At 33.9% G+C, this 17,986-nt stretch overlaps 2 protein-coding genes across 2 annotated transcripts; both read right to left on the reverse strand.

The window, feature by feature from the left end:
- Positions 1-1,490: 1,490 nt before the first annotated feature.
- LOC137814594 (signal recognition particle subunit SRP54, chloroplastic) lies at positions 1,491-8,184 on the reverse strand. The gene is made up of 15 exons (XM_068617409.1): positions 7,945-8,184; positions 7,733-7,874; positions 7,580-7,647; positions 7,370-7,471; positions 6,686-6,838; positions 6,507-6,584; positions 5,976-6,101; positions 5,765-5,867; positions 5,434-5,534; positions 3,771-3,908; positions 3,549-3,692; positions 3,242-3,317; positions 2,536-2,621; positions 2,308-2,433; positions 1,491-1,884 (listed from the first exon to the last, which is right to left on the reverse strand). Exons 1-15 carry the CDS (start codon positions 8,173-8,175, stop codon positions 1,777-1,779), a joined length of 1,782 nt encoding a protein of 593 aa, XP_068473510.1. The 5' UTR covers positions 8,176-8,184; the 3' UTR covers positions 1,491-1,776.
- Positions 8,185-8,926: 742 nt separating this feature from the next.
- Positions 8,927-13,663, reverse strand: LOC137814582 (rho GTPase-activating protein 5). The gene is made up of 5 exons (XM_068617396.1): positions 12,728-13,663; positions 11,711-11,831; positions 11,374-11,493; positions 10,896-11,126; positions 8,927-10,040 (listed from the first exon to the last, which is right to left on the reverse strand). Exons 1-5 carry the CDS (start codon positions 13,144-13,146, stop codon positions 9,423-9,425), a joined length of 1,509 nt encoding a protein of 502 aa, XP_068473497.1. The 5' UTR covers positions 13,147-13,663; the 3' UTR covers positions 8,927-9,422.
- Between the last annotated feature and the right edge of the window lie 4,323 nt (positions 13,664-17,986).

Consider the following 17,986-nt stretch of genomic DNA (forward strand, 5'->3'; position numbering starts at 1 on the left):
TAACAATTGGAACCTACAAATACTGTAATACATGAAAGGATTATGTACAGATTGATGTGAACATAAACTAGAATGTTTGCATATTGTTGGGGCTGAGGATTTATTTGTGAACCCAAAAATTATGTAAAGAAATTTACATATAAAAGTACTTGACCAAGAACCTAAGACAATGTCTGTAGACCATAATCTCCACATTTCTTACATAAGCAAAGGTCATTTCTCTCTTAACTTCTTGGTTACGGCAAAGGCAACACCTGCCACAGCCACAATTATGCCTGAAACAATAATGGCCGATTTTAGTGTTTGCAAGACATCCTTCTTTTTTCCTTCCTTTTTCTCTTGTTTTGCCATAGCTTGTTCCTTCAAACAATCAACCAAACATGCATATATAACAACAATCAGTGCAAGGCATATATATATGCGTAACAAATCATGACTTCTGCAGAAGTGAGAATAATTTTGACTTTGATTTTGGACTGTACATATATAGAAAAAAGAAGTGTTCTTGTATTGAAGTTGATGTTCTTTTTATTGGTAGTACCTTGGATTTTTGTGTGGCAGCCACCTCTGATGATACAGGGTCTACTTCAAGATGAACATTATTGCCAGAAGAATTCAGATCCTCATCAAGGTCTGCTGATGGAAACGATATGTCTGAGCTCACTGGTGGGCTTCCCATTTTCTTCTTCTACTTTTTACTCAAGAATAATCTGCAAGTTGGAACCTCCGTTTTGAATTCAATAATAGGAGAGAACGAAGAGGAGAAAAAAAAATATGCATGATCAAAGTTTCATGGCAAATTCAATGGCAAGGTATTGGTCAAATTTAATTGACAAGTGTCAGTTTTCCAAATAATAAGGTTGTTGGAGTTCTATGGGTCCTTCCTGTTCTCAAACTCACCGAGATAATTGCTCAGACTCTGCTAAACTTTCGGTGATTCGAACATAAAAAAAAAACATAATGATTTCTTCAAAAGATAGAACAAACGGTGCATACTGTTTTCTGTCTCCTAAATATTGTTATTCTAATAATTTTAGTTCCACGTTTTCTTAGGGAAACTAAAATGTACATTGCAATCCAAACATAGGATGTAACTCACTTTATCATGTTAAATTCCATTTTAACATTACTTAATTTAAAGGTGTAAATAACTTCTGTCATTTATCAATGTTTTAGGTTTAATAAAAAGGATTAATATGTATTGAATTAAAGTTTGAATTTTCACCTTATGAAAAACTCTTATTTGCTATTTGACATTGCTATGAATAGTATTGTTTCTAAGAATAATTGATTATTTGTGAATTATTCAAATTTAACTTATTAATTAAATATCCATTTGAAATTCTATTTGTTTAGAGGAAATCAAGTTTATAGTTAACCTTGATTATTTACTCAAATGCAAGTTTCACAAACTTGATTATGTCCAGATAATTGGATTTTTAATTATTATATACAAACTTCCACTCCCACACCAAGATACAAAGTTGAGATTGTGCAAGAATGACACGCATGCTTCTTAGATTTGTATATCCCGCACATATATGATACAACTCATCTCTGCCTAAATTACATCAAACTCCTGGACAACCCTCATTGCAATATGAATTTATCTAATGATGGTAATAATTATTTTAGCCGAAGAAAGCTGAATCAAACAAGTTGGAGCTACATTGATGAAGAATATTTTAGCTGAAGAAAGCCAAATCATACAAGTTGATTACTAAAGACCGTTGATCCAGACTTTCCATTGTTTAGTGTTGAACCCTTCAGAGATTTTCAACTTTTGCTCCCAAAACCACGAGGAGCTGGCCTTCCGGATGTTGAGTCCACAAATACACTCCTCGATTCCGATCTTTTCCTCCTCCTTGCAGTGCCAGGTGGAGCCTGATAACGGCAGAATGAAGAAACCACAAATCATCAAATGTTATGTTTAAGAAGCATGCACAATTGTACATGCAAACACAAGCTCGAGATTTACAATTCTGTTCTGCATTTGTTCCACGTTTTTTCTGTACAAAGTTCCGTAGTAAATGACTTCACGACTTAAATGAAAATGGCATCAAGAGATTAGGATCATTTCACAATCATCTCACAGCATGGATTGCATGCATGTCAGTTGCACTTTTTAAGCATAACACGCCAAACATTTCACACCTATATTGAGCTAGAGAATGGACTGCTAAGGATACTTATAGATGAGGTTTTGAATACCTAGTATTATTTTACACAAACTAGCTCAGTTAATTCAAAAATTAAATAAAGTAACTTGAAATTTTTTAATCTCATATAAATAGAAAATGAAATCACCTTTTCATCCGCTTTAAGTGCTTCCTCAAGATTACTAAGTGTTGGAAGTGATCCACTTTGCATTACACCCATCAGGTTCTTCATACGAACACGCATTTGGAAAAGCTGAGCTACAAGTTGGCTTACCTGATATATTCATTCCTCTATGTTAGGAAGTATAGCCATGGTAAATAGACCGCAGCTTCTAATGCAACAAGTTAAATTTGAAAGAAAAATCATTCTACATACCTGCTGCTCTGTTTTCCCTGAATCCAGAGCAACTCTTTTCCTCCTGACAGGGGACTCTGCCAACAGTTCCGGCTTTTCCCTCTCCTCTGGAAATAATCAAGAAAGGTTGGTTTTGATCCAGGTTTGACAAATCATAGGGTAAAATAACAGTCAATTCTCCTTACAATAAAAAAAAGCATAAAATTAACACTTTTATGATTTCATAACCAAGGGAATTTGGGCCCTCGGGTGTTTCTGTCAATTTTGCTACGAGTTATATGTAATGATCATTTGCACGTTGAAGATGTGCTTACCCGTAGCACATAATAAGTACTCAATGCATATATTATAAAAAAGAAGCAGAAGAATATGCCAAATAATACCACCATTGAAACCAATACATGTAAAAAAACCGTGACTTTCAAGCCATAACATGGAAAACAACAATTGACTAAATGTCTGGGGGAGAATGGATGGAGTATCAGCAACTGAGCGTAAAAAATACAGAAAACAATCACTGCTGAAAGATAATTGAACTGGTTGCAAAAGCGAGAGTAATTGATCAAAGGACATAAGGCAGCCAGGTAATGCAAGTCATCAACATATACTGCATGTTTCCTCTATCATTGCTAATTACTAAAGATGTTCCCAGGTCAAGAAAAAATTTACTTAGATAAAGATGGTATGGGCAATTTAATTTATCAATTGGTCAGTAGAAAGAAAGGACCTGGGGTCATTGCTTCTATCATTGCTTCCATATTCTGCAAATTCTTCTCTGCATCTCTAATCTGAGAAGGAGTAACCTGCATCCATGTAGATATTATATAAGCTTTATAGCCTTTACTGAATTAACACCACAAATATCAAGAATAATATGCAAATTATAGCAATGCTCAATTCAAGGTTCATAAACCGAAATTGGGAGATAGCGGTCAGATAATTCCCTCCATCATTTGCAATTGCCATGGGGCATAACATACATAAAACTGTCATAAATATAATATTTAGTGCAATTCATGTGCAGGATCTCATACCTTCCCCATACCAGGAATCATTCCAATGACTCGAGATACAGAACCCATTTTGGCAACAGTACGTGTTTGCTTTAGAAAATCGTTGAAGTCAAACTTTGCACTCATGATCTTATTTTGCAGTTCTTCAGCATCTTCTTTACGCATCTACAACAAATGTGGTTAACAATTCATATTGAATACTTTTGTTTTGTGGCAATAAAACAAAAATATAGTGAGACTTACAACTTCTTGTGCCTTCTCAACAAAAGAAAGAACATCTCCCATTCCAAGTATACGTCCTGCCATCCTATCAGGGTAGAAAGGTTCAAGATCCTCCATGCGTTCCCCCCGTCCTACTAGTTTAATTGGCTTTCCAGATACCTGTCATCATTGAACTATCCAAGTAAACAAAATATATGAGAGAAGGAAAGAGATTCAGAATGGTAGGTTATATTAATCAGTTCACAGTTCCGAATGCGCTTATTTCTTTGCACCCTGTTTTCTTCATCCGAAATGTATGTGATGTCACTTCAAAAAATCAATTAAAAGAAAAATCTCCCATAATTGAGGGCATACCAACTTCCATACATTCACAAATTAAATGACGCATAAGTAGTATATTTTGGCTTAGAAATCCAGGAGTCGTATAAATCAGGTTTAGATATATGCCACTCATTCCAAATTCCAAATCATGTTAATGGACGAGATTGCAAATGCAGATCCTCCAATAAATCAAGAGTAATCAGTACTATATACGGGGTCCTAAGTCTATTTCTATGAGAAAATCTGCAACATTTCCCGAGGTACATACATTCACTAGATGAGAGCAAGGATGCAGCGTACACAACACAACACTTGTTTAGCCTAGAAGAGTTCGTCAACATTTCATTTTCAGGCTATTATGTTCTTGAATTGAAATACATTACAGGGAGGGACCTATTATGTTAATACTTACCAGGATATAAAAAAAAAACTGTTTTGTGTTATTTCAGAGACAACGTAAAAGTTGGGAGGTTGAGCCATCTAAGAGAAATAGATTAGTTGGGTGTTTGGAAGAGCTTACTTGGGCTTATGGAAGTGGCTTATGAACTTTCCATAAACCTTTTTTACTCTATTTCAATAACCTACCATGAAAAGCTTATCAAAATAAGCCCCAAGCTTAGGAATAAACTCTCATTTGACAAAATATTTTTGAATAAATGCTTAATTAATTTGCCCAAATGTGGCCCAGGCCTTTCACTGTCTGAAAGGAAAAAGCTATCTTTAAAGGGAGAACTCCCCAAGTCTTACAAAAAGTATTTTGGTCATATTAGTTGATGTAAGATCTTAACACAACCTTCATCCAAGGACAACATTTGGAGCATGAAGTTTGACATTTACAAGTAACCCAAAATTAGGATTGGATATACATATACTTAAAACCAAAGCTATCTTAAGGAGTACTTCAGCCATACTCCAAGCTGACGTGGGATCTTAACCCAACCTTCATCCGAGGAACAAACATTTAGAGTATGGAGTTTGCCAGGCTAAACATCTATTAGAGACCCAAAATTAGGATAGGACACACTTTGATACTTAACCCAAAGGATTGCCAAAAAGTACTTTTAGATATATTCCTAGCCAATATCGGATTTTAACTTTAACACCATCGAATGGGGTTGTTTCTGATCTCTAGCCTTCTTTCAGTGCAATTGACAAACACATCACACAAAGAAGAAAAGCTAAGATGGTAGGATTTCCTTCCCTCAAGCATCAATTATTCACATTTGTAAATTAAGGGAACCAACTTTGAAGAGTTTGTAATAATAGAAATTATGGTATAGAATGGTAAACGTTTCAGCAAAGTTTGAAAATAAAAATAGAAAATAAAAACATTTTACAAAAGCTAAGATAAAGGCAGGCAAACCTCTTTGACACTCAAAGCTGCTCCACCTCTTGAATCACCATCAAGCTTTGTCAAGATGGCACCTGTTATTCCAATCTCAAGATTGAAAGTAGTCACTAATGCTGTATAACAAAAATAGTAGCGTCAGAATTTGGAATGGATATAATGTTGGAGTATAATAATTAATAATCTACACAAGGCACAAGATTACCGCAAAGCCAAAAGAAACAGATCAGTAAATGATAATCGTTAATTATTAACCATTTCATAATATAAATGATTTTTTTTTCATTGGACTATTTAAAGAAAAAATTCATTTCATGTAAAGCAGTACAAATACACTTCTGAATACCTGCAGCTTCTTGCCCAGTCATTGCATCGACAACTAGCAACACTTCTGTTGGATTCAATGCCCTTTTCACTTCTTTTAACTCATCCATCATTGTCTTGTCAATCTGTCCAATAAGAAATACAACCGTAATCAATAGAATACAAATGATTCAAGAATAAACAGAAATGAAATAATTATTTGTTATAACATTTCCAATCCCATAGAGAATCACCTGCAGTCTACCGGCAGTATCAACAATAACAACATCAATTTTCTTCTTTTTTGCCTCCTCTAAGCCTTGTTTGGCAATTTCTGAAGGTTTAACATCTGTACCTGCTGCATAGACAGGCACATCTACCTGATACAAGCTACAACTAATTATAAATATGACTACATATAAATATGAGATAATAAAATAATATTAATTAGATCTCTGATGTCTGATTCAATTGGTTAAAAAAATCTATATTTTAAGATCCTAATATAGATCAGTAAATACACTGAAAATGCCTGGGAGGCGAAAATATAGCTAGATTACCAAAACACTGCCTAACAACACAAGCATAACAGCCCATAAAACACATCACTTCCACTACAATACACTTTCTTCATCAGTTTTGTGGTAGTAGCAACACAGAATCTTATGTCTCCATACAAAAGTTTCAATTGAAACTTTAAAATGACATTGATGCCAATATTTAAAGGATGCATATTTCTCAAATAATTGCAACGGATCAACTTCAAGGCAATAAAATTCCAGTACCTGTTTTCCCAAAATAGAAAGCTGGTCAATAGCAGCAGGTCTGTATACATCACCAGCAACTAGCATGCAACTTTTTCCCTGAGATAAAATTATCACGATTAGCTTTAAATTTTCAGTAAGGTGCACGAACTACATACAGACTACAAGGAAGGAGGTAGAATAAGTGGGGGAAAAAGCACCTGTTTCTTGAAATAATTTGCCAACTTTGCACAAACGGTGGTCTTCCCAACTCCCTGGAGTCCAGCCAATAAAATGACAGTGGGCCCAGATTTGGCAAAAGCCAGTTCAGAAACCTCTCCACCCATCAATTGTACAAGTTCATCATGTACAATCTGCAAAACCAAATTATCAGCACAACACCCATTTCATTCTTATATAGATATTCAGTACTCAGACAAAAATAGATCAATATCTCATACAAATCTCATCTTTACTGCATGTGAAATATGCACATATTATATCAAGACAAACCAAAATATACATATACAGGAAATAGTACAATAGTGCTATAATGCAATAGTCATATGGTGCATTCCATGCCACAAACTCCAACTGCACTTTGACAACCCCCACCCAACAAAAAAGAAAAAGGAGATATAATCAGTTGAATTGAGATGCAAAGTTCAGATTTTTCAAATGAACCTTTGCAACCAAACACACATTGGAGTCTAAAAACTTCTTGTGGAGCTGAAATTGAAATTTATTGCACAAACGGAAGCAGTTGAAGAAAATGGTGGATTTACTCCTTAGAATTTCCCATGGTGATTTAAAGGTGATAGAAATGCTAGCAGGGTAAGTTTTCAGACACAACAACAAAGAATACCTTGTGAAGTTGTGAGAAGTGTGGAACTGAATGATTTTACCTTAACCAATTGCTGATCCGGTCTCACCCCTCGAATGACACCAACACCCACAGCCTGATCACTGACAGACTGCACAAACCTTCTAACAACAGGAAGACTAACCTGCCAACACAACACGCATCTACTCAAGGCCCTGTTTGTTTACCACCTTCAAAAACAGCTTCCTAGAATTCGAGACAACTCAAAAAACATGTTAAAAAGGCAACTTACATCCGCTTCTAGAAGAGCTCTCCTAATATCTCGCATAGGCTCCACAATGTTCTCTTTAGACAAAACCTCTACAAACATAAACAAACATCCAAATCAGCTCAATAACAATCTAAACAATGTAATAGTCGCTAATTCTTTTGAAATTTGGAAAACCTTCTCCTTTGAGTTTGTTCCATGCAGTCTCAAGGCCACTCGTCAATTGGCCGAACATTTCAGCCCTCACCACTACTCCGCGCGAGTCCCTTCTCACGGCCACACTCTTAGAGTTCGAGTTCACCCAACCCCATACCTCTTTCTGCCACACAATCCAAATTAATTAGTTAATTATCACTGAACGTGTTTGCGTTAAACAGTAAGCAACATACCGCGAACCAGTTTCTGGAAGATAAGGAAGCGTTGGTGGAAGGAGGAGAAAGCTTGACTGATTTGGCAGAAGAAGAACGCAGGGTTCTGTTGTGAGAGAAAGAAAGGGAAAGTGTGGAGAAATGGCGGGAACCTGCTACTGCCTCCATGTCTTCTTCTCTGCTGAACCTCTCAAGCTTCCTTTCTATCTGTGTTATCCACAGCCACAGCTCAAAACTGTGACAACGTGGCATACACCGTGTTTCATCGTTTTTACATTTTTTTTAATATCTATTTATGATCAATAATTAAAAAATATGACTCGTCAATTTTAATGCATTTTATAATCACTTTGTTATTTAAAAAAATATTTTTTAAAGATATCTGAAAAATAATCAGAACTGGGTTTTAGTCATAGTTACGTTATTAGTGATCATACATTATATACCGATTTGAGATTTTTATTTTATTTTTTGTATCTTCTTATTACACTGTATTACTTATTTTGTTAAATTTGTTTTGAAAAATTATTTAAAAATCAATTAAATAAAGTATAGAGTTTTGAAGATGAAAATAAGAATTTTTGTCTAATAATTATTCAAATTTTATATGAAGAAACTGAAAACGAAAAAAATCATTCCATCATGATTTCTTATGGATTCCGAACATAATTACGATTTACTAATAAAAAAACCTTTCTTAGCTGCTGACCACTGTTATTCAAGATGTAGCTTATGCGATTACAAGTACATTTTTCACATCTGCTTCTTTTAGTAAATCGTTGAAGTGTTTTTTTTTAGCTACAGAATAATAACACATCAAATTGCAACATTCCATTTTTTTACACGTTCTGGATTTTTAACGCAGAACCAACAAAAGGTTAGTTTTGTCTGATACAATTCCATCATTTTCTTCTACTTCTTTTCTTTTCTTTTCACTGCTGCGCTTGGAAGAATATTCACCATAGATTGAAATAGCAGTCTATTTCTGTATCAGTTCATCATGTTTCATATGTTCAAACCATTTCTCTCTTCCTTAAATATCCAAACAGAAATACATAGGCTTATTCATACAAAAAAATGTGTTGAACACAGCATACAGAAAACTTTGAATTCGTTAAATTCTATACTTGAGCAACGGAAAGAAAAACGTTAGGGAAGTGTGCATGGTTAATGACAGAATAAAAAAACATGGTTAAAAAGCTCACGGAAGAAACAATAACAGAAAAACACATCAGCAAACTAGTAGTAGTAGTAGTGAGCATTTCCAAACGTGGAAACACAAATAGAGATCTCCCCTTCACACCTTGTCCTTTCCCTTGCTTTTCCTTCTCCATGTTGGGGCCTTCACAACATGGATGCACTGCATTGTGACATCAGCTATTATGCAACTCACAAGTAGTCCATATTTACTGAACTAACAATTGCAGAACATTATGGGAGTATCACTTTTCTTCTGTCATCCTGTCCCTCAGGCAGCAAGATAAAAGGATGAGAACCTTTCAACGCCAAGCTTCAGCCAACTCCGTTCTTGAATTTATACGCCCAATAATGGCGGTTCCGCGGTTCTTCTCTGCAGCTCCTGCTACCGGAAGCTCAATCACCTTATTGGAACATTTGTCTATATCATAAGTACTCAACTGAAGGCTTTTGCTCCTGCAAAATTTTGCTTGATCCCCCTTTGTCTGCCCAGTAGTGAGGCCATAGTCTTGAAGCCCAATTGCCAAAGAGCAAATTTGAGACACAAGATTGCAAGGACAACTGCCAACCAACAACCTATTTCCACTAGAAATAAGATTTTCAGTAGATGTTGGCAACCTTTTGGATTCAGTTTCACAGCCATCTTCTATAAGATGACTAGGGCTTTGTTGAAACGGCTCTGCAGCGACAAATAATGCATCTTCATCTTCGTCACTACAATCATTTCCACTTTCACTGCCATCCTTGTGTAGCATTTCTGAATTGCTATGGTGTCCATCATCGTCAAAAGAATTAAGGTTTCGACCAGGATTTGATTTTACAATAGACTCCTCCCTTTCCTTAAGTGTCTTTACGACCAGTGTCTTCAGAAAATTCATGACTTGTACGGCATACATCAAAGCAGTCAAAGGATCCGCCATCTGTAGTAGACATGCAAGACAGATATACTGTTATTGCAATGTAGACTAATCGTAAATATTACAATTTTGTACAGCATACTAGAAACAAGACTAAAGGAGCAAAAACACACAAACCAGAGTCAAGAAGAAATGCAACTGATGCAACATAAATCAACCATAACCTTTATCCAAGACAATGATTTTACATGGCAAACCGAAAGATTTTAGGAGTGCAAGAAACACTGCCAAATTTATGTGGTACTAAAGTGAATTTTTTTCTGGATATTCACAAGAATTAAAAGGATAGTTTTCCAGTTTTACACGCACTTCTCTGGCCCTCTAGTGAAGAGTACTCACTCTGACCCTATCAGATAGTCTCTGAAGAAAATAAAATCTCAAAACTATAATTATGAAGAAAAGGAAAATGATTACAGTGGTGATCAATCTACAGACTCAACATAATAGGCTAACCTTATTCTAGATTGGAATAAGATAATCCAACATACCATAAATTCCCGTAATAACTAATAGAATCAAACCCAAAGCCTCAATTTCAAAATTAAAATCCTAAAACTACTGGCCATTTTACATCGACATGTTTTCCCAGATCTTCAAAAATCGCCAGAACACCAGTTAAGGGTGAGAAAACCAAAAGGCAATAGTGTAAATCTTTTTTCACCAGTTTGAAGACAATTGAGCTAACTTTACTACACATACAAAAAGATATCATCATAATATGTCAAAACGTTTGCTCCACTCATCAAGTTATATCCAATAAGATGGGGTTGACTTGTATTGTAAAAATTCAATAACAAATAACGGGGCTAAGAACAGAACTGTAAACTACATTTATAGTAGAAAATGATCTGGTCTTACTTGGGTCATGTTTGGTGCAAAAACCATTGCAACATTACGTGCATTCATCTTGTTCAAGTTTTCCATTTGAGCAACATCTGCCATTAAGTTTATTGCCCAATCTAGCAAAGCAGCTTCTGTTGGAGGAAGAAGCCTCACAAGCTGAGCACATTCTTCTTCTGACTGGGATTGCATCACCTGCTCAGGTGAGAGAGGGTCCAATACCCCAGTAGGTAGTTCTCTGAACCAAGCCTGTAAAGGAACACAAGCTCATCAAAATTAATGAAATAATGTCCTTAATACGTTTCCTTGATTACTTGGTTTTCTCTTGAATGCATTCACCACTCTACCCGGTCGTTAAAAAAAGGAAAACAATTAACATTAGCATATTATTAAATTCACCTAGACAACTTTCAAATAGAAGTCCAGACCAAAATCCAACAAATCTAGACCCCAATTCCAAATAAATCTAAAAAATAATTAGGGAAAATAGTAATACCTTTATGAGACCTGCCAAGCAATGCACATCAATGCCATCAGGTACAACTCCTCTGTTTAATTGTTCCCTCACAAACTCCTCTTGACCATTTTCAGCATTGATTCTGAAGATTCCTTCAGCCTGGATGTATAAATTTAATTTCAAGATTCAAGTCTAATTAAAATTAAACAACAAAATATACAAAATGGTTTCTGGTAAAATTACAAGCAAAACATGGTAAAAATAATGTGGAAATTGGTCATCCAATTACTCATATTACAGTTAAAGAAGAATATTTCTTCAAAACACCTTTACATTCTCAACAAGGTAAGGAAGGACTAGGAGCTAGGATAAATACCTGCAGGCCTCCTTGTGCATACAAATGTCTTTGCATTAACAGCAGTATTGTAGGTACACTATTTCCTCTGGCGTCAAAAGAAAGCTGCATAGATTCTGTTGAAACTCCAAAAACATTTGCGCTGCGGATAGTAAATAAAAATATATCAACGTTCAGGGAATAATAGAATTAAGGGGACCTTCACTGGACTGGACACATAATGAGTCAGGTATAGGACAAGATCGCTAAAAAGTAGTTAACCAAATAACTAGGTTGCATACACTAAGCACAAATTGGGCATTGCGTACTTGTGTCTCAACAATGGCAACCCCTTGACTGAAATGTGAAAATAACATCGCCAGGGTTTATCATTACTTGCCGTGTCAGTAGCAAGAAATAATCATTTGTCTATGAACAAACAAGGAAATAGAATGCATGTATGACATAATCAGCAAAGATAAGATGCAAGAATGAACCAAATCCACTTCAGAAAACTAATTTGCAAGACATACAAGTTGCACTTTACCAGTATGACATTAACTACAAATTATATATGGATAACATGACAGGAAACCACTGACTGAAAAATAAAATTACAATTATATGTCATAGAGAGCCTTCGATTGTATCTAACATTCAAATCTTTTGAAGAGTAAGAGCAGAGGAAAACTAAATCATGTGGGCAGAGACTAGATATTGGAAAATAGAAAAAGGTCAAAGGAATGCCTATCCATGTCTAAGCAATGATACAACCACAATCATCACATTATAACTTTAAAAAACTCAATATGGAAACATAAACCTGTAAACTCCATTACATCAGTTAGGAACCTGATACCAATTTTAAACTTCTATACCACACAAGTTCAATTAATAAGACTCTAGCCATGAAACAAAAAAGTGAGACCATTAACAAAGATTTCTAACAAAACACCCTTTTCAGAACCCAGCCTCTCAGAAAATGCACCAATCCAATGACAAAAAAATTCTAAGAAAGATTAAATTTTGAAGAAACCCCAAGTTTCCTTGAGAACATACCTAGCACTGGGGGACCTCCTGGGAACTTCGGGTTCAAACTCAACAGGCAAACCAAGAAAACCATGGAAGCGATCGAAGGTGACATGAGCCACGTGTCTCACATTGGAAGGCCACCCAATCTCCATGGAAGAAGAAGAAGAAGAAGATGACGATGAGGAAGCTGTAGTGCTGCACCCAATCAGAGACTTCCGAAACGTAGCTATCAAAAGGGTCAAAATGGAAAGCTGATCCCTTTCTCTTTCCCTTTTTCTCTCTTCTTCTTCTTCTTCCTCTTCTTCAGCTTCCAAATCCAAAGGGGACTCTGGCAGCACCACTTCTTCCACAGTGGGAGCGTTAATAAGCGAACTTGGGTGCGACCCATCATTGGGTGTGAGACCACCACAGCTTGACGATGAAGGCAACTGAAGCACTTCCGTCATATTTGATTCTTTCCCTTCCCACCAATTTTAATAACAATAACAATAATAATATATTAAATTATTATTTTGTTATTATTAGTATTATTCCTCTCCTTCTAATTCCAAATTCCTCACCGAAAAAAGCCAAGATTTTGGTGGAGTAGAGTTTCCTTCAAGAAAAGGGTCTCGGAAGGTGAAACGTTACCATCATTACTGTGCCTTCGGAGACGAATCATGTCATATAAGAAAGAAAAAGGAGGAAGATGCGGTTGTTGGAAATGGTTAGGGTGAACTGCAGATGATGATGATGATGAGAAGAGAGAGAAAGAAATGTGCATAACATAATGTAAGAATTGTTGTTGTAATTATTATTTATTAATGTTTGTTCATCTTTTTGGTGGTGGCACTGGGAATGCTTTCCACCTCACACCTTCCCAATCTGGTACTCATATAATTCCACTCTTTGAGTCCTATCTAATTTTCTTTCTTCCCAGATTCACTTCCAAAGATCACACCTTTGACCCCACTTTTCCTCAACACCCTCTGGGTCTCACTTTATATACCATTCTTAATAACATCTTAATTACATTCACATATCTTAGATACCATTTTTAGCAAACAGTTTATGTATATACAGTAATACACTTTTTACATTAACCATAAATTCCTATGCCTACAAATAATAACTAGTTTCTGCATTAACTGGACCTGTTACTGTGATTTTCTATAGATAACATTGCTAAATTTTATAATAATTATTTACATTTTGTATTGATTGAGAGTAACCACTCATATCAGTATTATTAAATATTTCTTTCAGTTAACAAAATTATAGACTTTTTTTTCAGGATTATAATTGCTATGATCTAACCTGATATAGTTTTTGGATAAGATCAAACACAAGTTATCTGTTACACAAATTATTTCCAGAGTAAAGGTTACCAAACTACTAGAACTGATATAACAGTTCATTTATTTAAATGTTGGATGATAAGTTTCTCTCAGTTTAAAGTTTCACCTCAAATAAAGTCTATATTTAATCTAATGTTTCAATGCCTATACTGTTAAGACAAAAAAACTTTAAATTTTTATTGGAAAACAAAAGTGGCATTGAATAAAGTTGTGTCCTAACGTATTGAAGATACTTAATTACATTTCTTAGCATGTCAGGTTTAGGCCAATTCTATGTGCAGCATTTTAGTTGGGTGAACTTATTGCAAGATTAATGCCAACTTCTTACAGCAGCAAAAATGAATGTTATGTTTTGACACAGGGCATGTAGGGTGGCGTGTAAGTATGCAATGTACTATTAGTCTCTTAATTTGTGTGTCCATTTCATAGGGAAGAACAAGCATTACTCACACACACCAAACCAATCTAAAGTCCAAAATCCAAGATCATGAATGAATCCATGATCACGACGTGTGAGAACAAGACATCAGAGGTGTACACTAACCATTCGCTAGACTCTTCACTGCCCTATCCATTTCTAACTTTTTCACTGAATTGTCACTGTTTTCTCATCTTGGAACCTACCATTTTTATTATTGTGCATGCTTTTTGGTTGGGGCCATATTTTACTGTGCATGTTTATGAAGCTCTGTAGGGTTAGTCTTACTAAAATCTACCTAAAACAGATTATGAAATGGTGGTGTTCAACATCCTCCCTGGTCCACATGCAACTCCACCATATAACATTATAGGTTAAATCAACTCACAAACTCTAATATTGTCTCCACATGTCCTTAACTTCGTTGTCTTTGTCTCGGAAAATTTAATGAAGATAAAATTTAGCCACATCTTCTAATAAGGACCTTTCAAACTCCGGAAAGGTGAATTAGTGTAGCTCTAGATTATAACTATTTTATGAGGAATAATACTATCACATTCTTAAGAGTCAAGATTATAATCATCTTATGAGAAATAATACTATCACATTCTTAACACTAAAGATTATAATCATTATATGAAAAATAATACTATCACATTCTTAACAGTAAAATTGTAAATAGTAGTTATTTTTATGGGTGGAAAAGGATCATTTTTGTCCTACTGAGAGCACCTAGTGTCCTCTACAGTATAACATTCGATCTTAGAGTGCATGCAAAAAGTACTTTGATGTCTAAGTCAGGATTCCGTATAAGATAGTTGAAAATAATAAATATTGTTTAATGATACATATCTTTTGTCTTGAGTGTAGTGTATATTTATAGGATTATCGGTTATGGGTCTCCATTAGGATCATCTCGATGTTAAAGTAAGATTGTGTACCTTTAATGAAATTAATCACGTTGTACATAGTTAATCCTTTGTTCCTAAAAATTAGACTCAATCATATTATTTGTAGGATATTCAATTTTATAACTGAGAAAATATTTAGTCACATTAGTGTTGTGTATGACACTCAATTATTGTTATCGATGATACAGTTGTAGTCACATTAGTGTAGGAGACTCAATTTTTGTTATCGATGATACAATAGTAGTATTGGAGACTCAATTTTTGTTATCGATGATAAAGTAGTAGTATTGTGGTATATTATTATGTTTCTTTAGATGAGATCATATAAAAAAATGTTTTTTTAGATGTGTTATTCTATGTTTCTTTCATTGAAAGGAGAATTTGGAGGTTGAAAATTGGAATTGTAATTGTTTAATTTTTCTTTAATTTTTTATTTTATTTTATATGTTGTATTTGAAAAGGTAAAAGCCCTCCTTCCATTCACATATCAAGAGTTTATATATTAACATGTTTCTTATATTTTTAAAATGAATAATAAAAGTTTTAGGATTCGTGTCTACAAAGTTAAGCAATGGAATTGAGTCTTTTTTAAACTTAATCAATTTGTCTGTGGTCATATTTTACTACACTTTTTTCAATATGTATCATAGTCTTGATTATTAAATTTTTTAAAACTGAAATAAATCATAAGATTCTTATATTATCCTTTAAACTTTTAATAAATTCTCTTAAATGCACACAAAATATGTAAAATTGTTTTCGTTTAAAAAAATATATATACAGAATTCTTTTAATCTACATCATCAAAATAATTTTTTTACTTCTGCTAACCTCTTTTTCCATGACTGATTTTTCTAAGGATATCTAAATAATGCCTCTTGTCCAATTGTTTTACCCTTTACAATTAAACTATTTATGAATGCAATATATTTGATGTGTTGTTTCATTATGTTAAATACTAAAGAAATCGTTATTGTAAATAATTATTTCATGTGTTAATTGCATTCTTTTTGTTTGTTTTGGTATACAGCATCTCAAAAGCTCACCCCAAAAATAAAAGGAGATAGTAACATTTTATGGTGTTTTTTAATATTCAATAAACATTTCATTGTCAAAGTATCATAATAGAATAAAAAATAAGGTTTGCATTACTTTGGCAAAGGATAGAACAAGAAGCAATGTGCCCAATGAATTTGCTTGGGAATTAAAGAAGCATGCAACCATGGAGTTTTTTTTTTACAAAGCTTATGTATATTATAATATGGATCCATCTGGTGTTGCTAACCAATTAAATTTGAAGTTTTACTTTGAAAGTTATATTTTATTAAATGCGTAGAATATTATCAAAATGAAATTCTAAATTTAATTGAAAAACACCTTTTATTACTTCCTTCAATTCTTTTTTACTATCATGGTTTTGAAATATTTTTGTTTTTATTTCATTTTTATTTTCAATATTTAAGAAAACACTAATTACACTTTTTATTATATTTTTATCATTCACTTAATATTTAATTAATTTGCATAGATACCCACACACACACATTTATTATAATGAAAAAAAAAACCTCAAAAAATCCTGTTAAAGTTTAATAAAACTCATTACATTCTTTTATTTCTTCAAAAGAATCCTTAAATTTGAAGTTATAATTCTAACCAAACACATCATTTCAAGAAAGCAGAGAGGATTGAGGGGGAATAAATTAATAAAAATATTATTTCTTGCTAATATAATAATAGTATATTAAAACCTAATGAACAAATGTTAGGGTGCTAATTAAAAGCAATAAGAAATAAATAAAGAATTGCAATGAGCTACTTCTTTAGCAACGGATATAATGCCGAGACAAGGCTCTGCATTTAGTAACAACAACGTATATCTCTCTTCCGTTGCAAAAAGTTAAGGTATAAAGTGAAAAAAGGGACTTGCTTGCACAAGCTTTATGTACTACCTCCATAAACCCACTTTAAGGAAGAAAACCGTTGCGAGTACTTACAATATTCTCTCTTTATTTTACTAAAATAAACTCATAATTTACAATAATCTTGATATTTAAAAATGTGGTAACTGCATACACAAAAGCTTCTACTAAAAATTCAAATGGCTCTCCGAATGCAGATTCCACGAAAAGGGCTTAGCTCCTTTTTAAGTGACATTTATACAGCTTTATGGTTCTATTATTGATGTTTTGAATACTCTCATAAGGCTCCTTGGGGTCCTACACTAACACCCCTTCAGCAAACCAAGCAAAGAGCTTGCACTTCAATTAAAGAATATTGGTTTCGTATTGCTCTGCCCTTTATTTTTAAAGCTATGCTTTTAATACCATGTTTGGATGAGCCTTTTGTGTGCAGGATTTAAATCCAACTTCAAGCAATGTATATTTGCTTCTGTATAGTTTGGTTAAATAAATAAAAAAAGTGGATCCTAAACGCGCTTCCAAACAGACTAGATAAGCAAAACCATACGGGATAATTTAGTGATGGAAGGTGATATATTGATACCATACCATACATCTTAATATATTAATATTTTTATTATTTTTATTTTAGTTTTTAGTTTTTAATTAAAAATATTATTATATTATTATATTATTATATTATTATATTATTATAAAGA

The sequence above is a fragment of the Phaseolus vulgaris genome, chromosome 1 (assembly GCF_000499845.2).
Source record: "Phaseolus vulgaris cultivar G19833 chromosome 1, P. vulgaris v2.0, whole genome shotgun sequence".
NCBI classification, from domain to species: domain Eukaryota; kingdom Viridiplantae; phylum Streptophyta; class Magnoliopsida; order Fabales; family Fabaceae; genus Phaseolus; species Phaseolus vulgaris.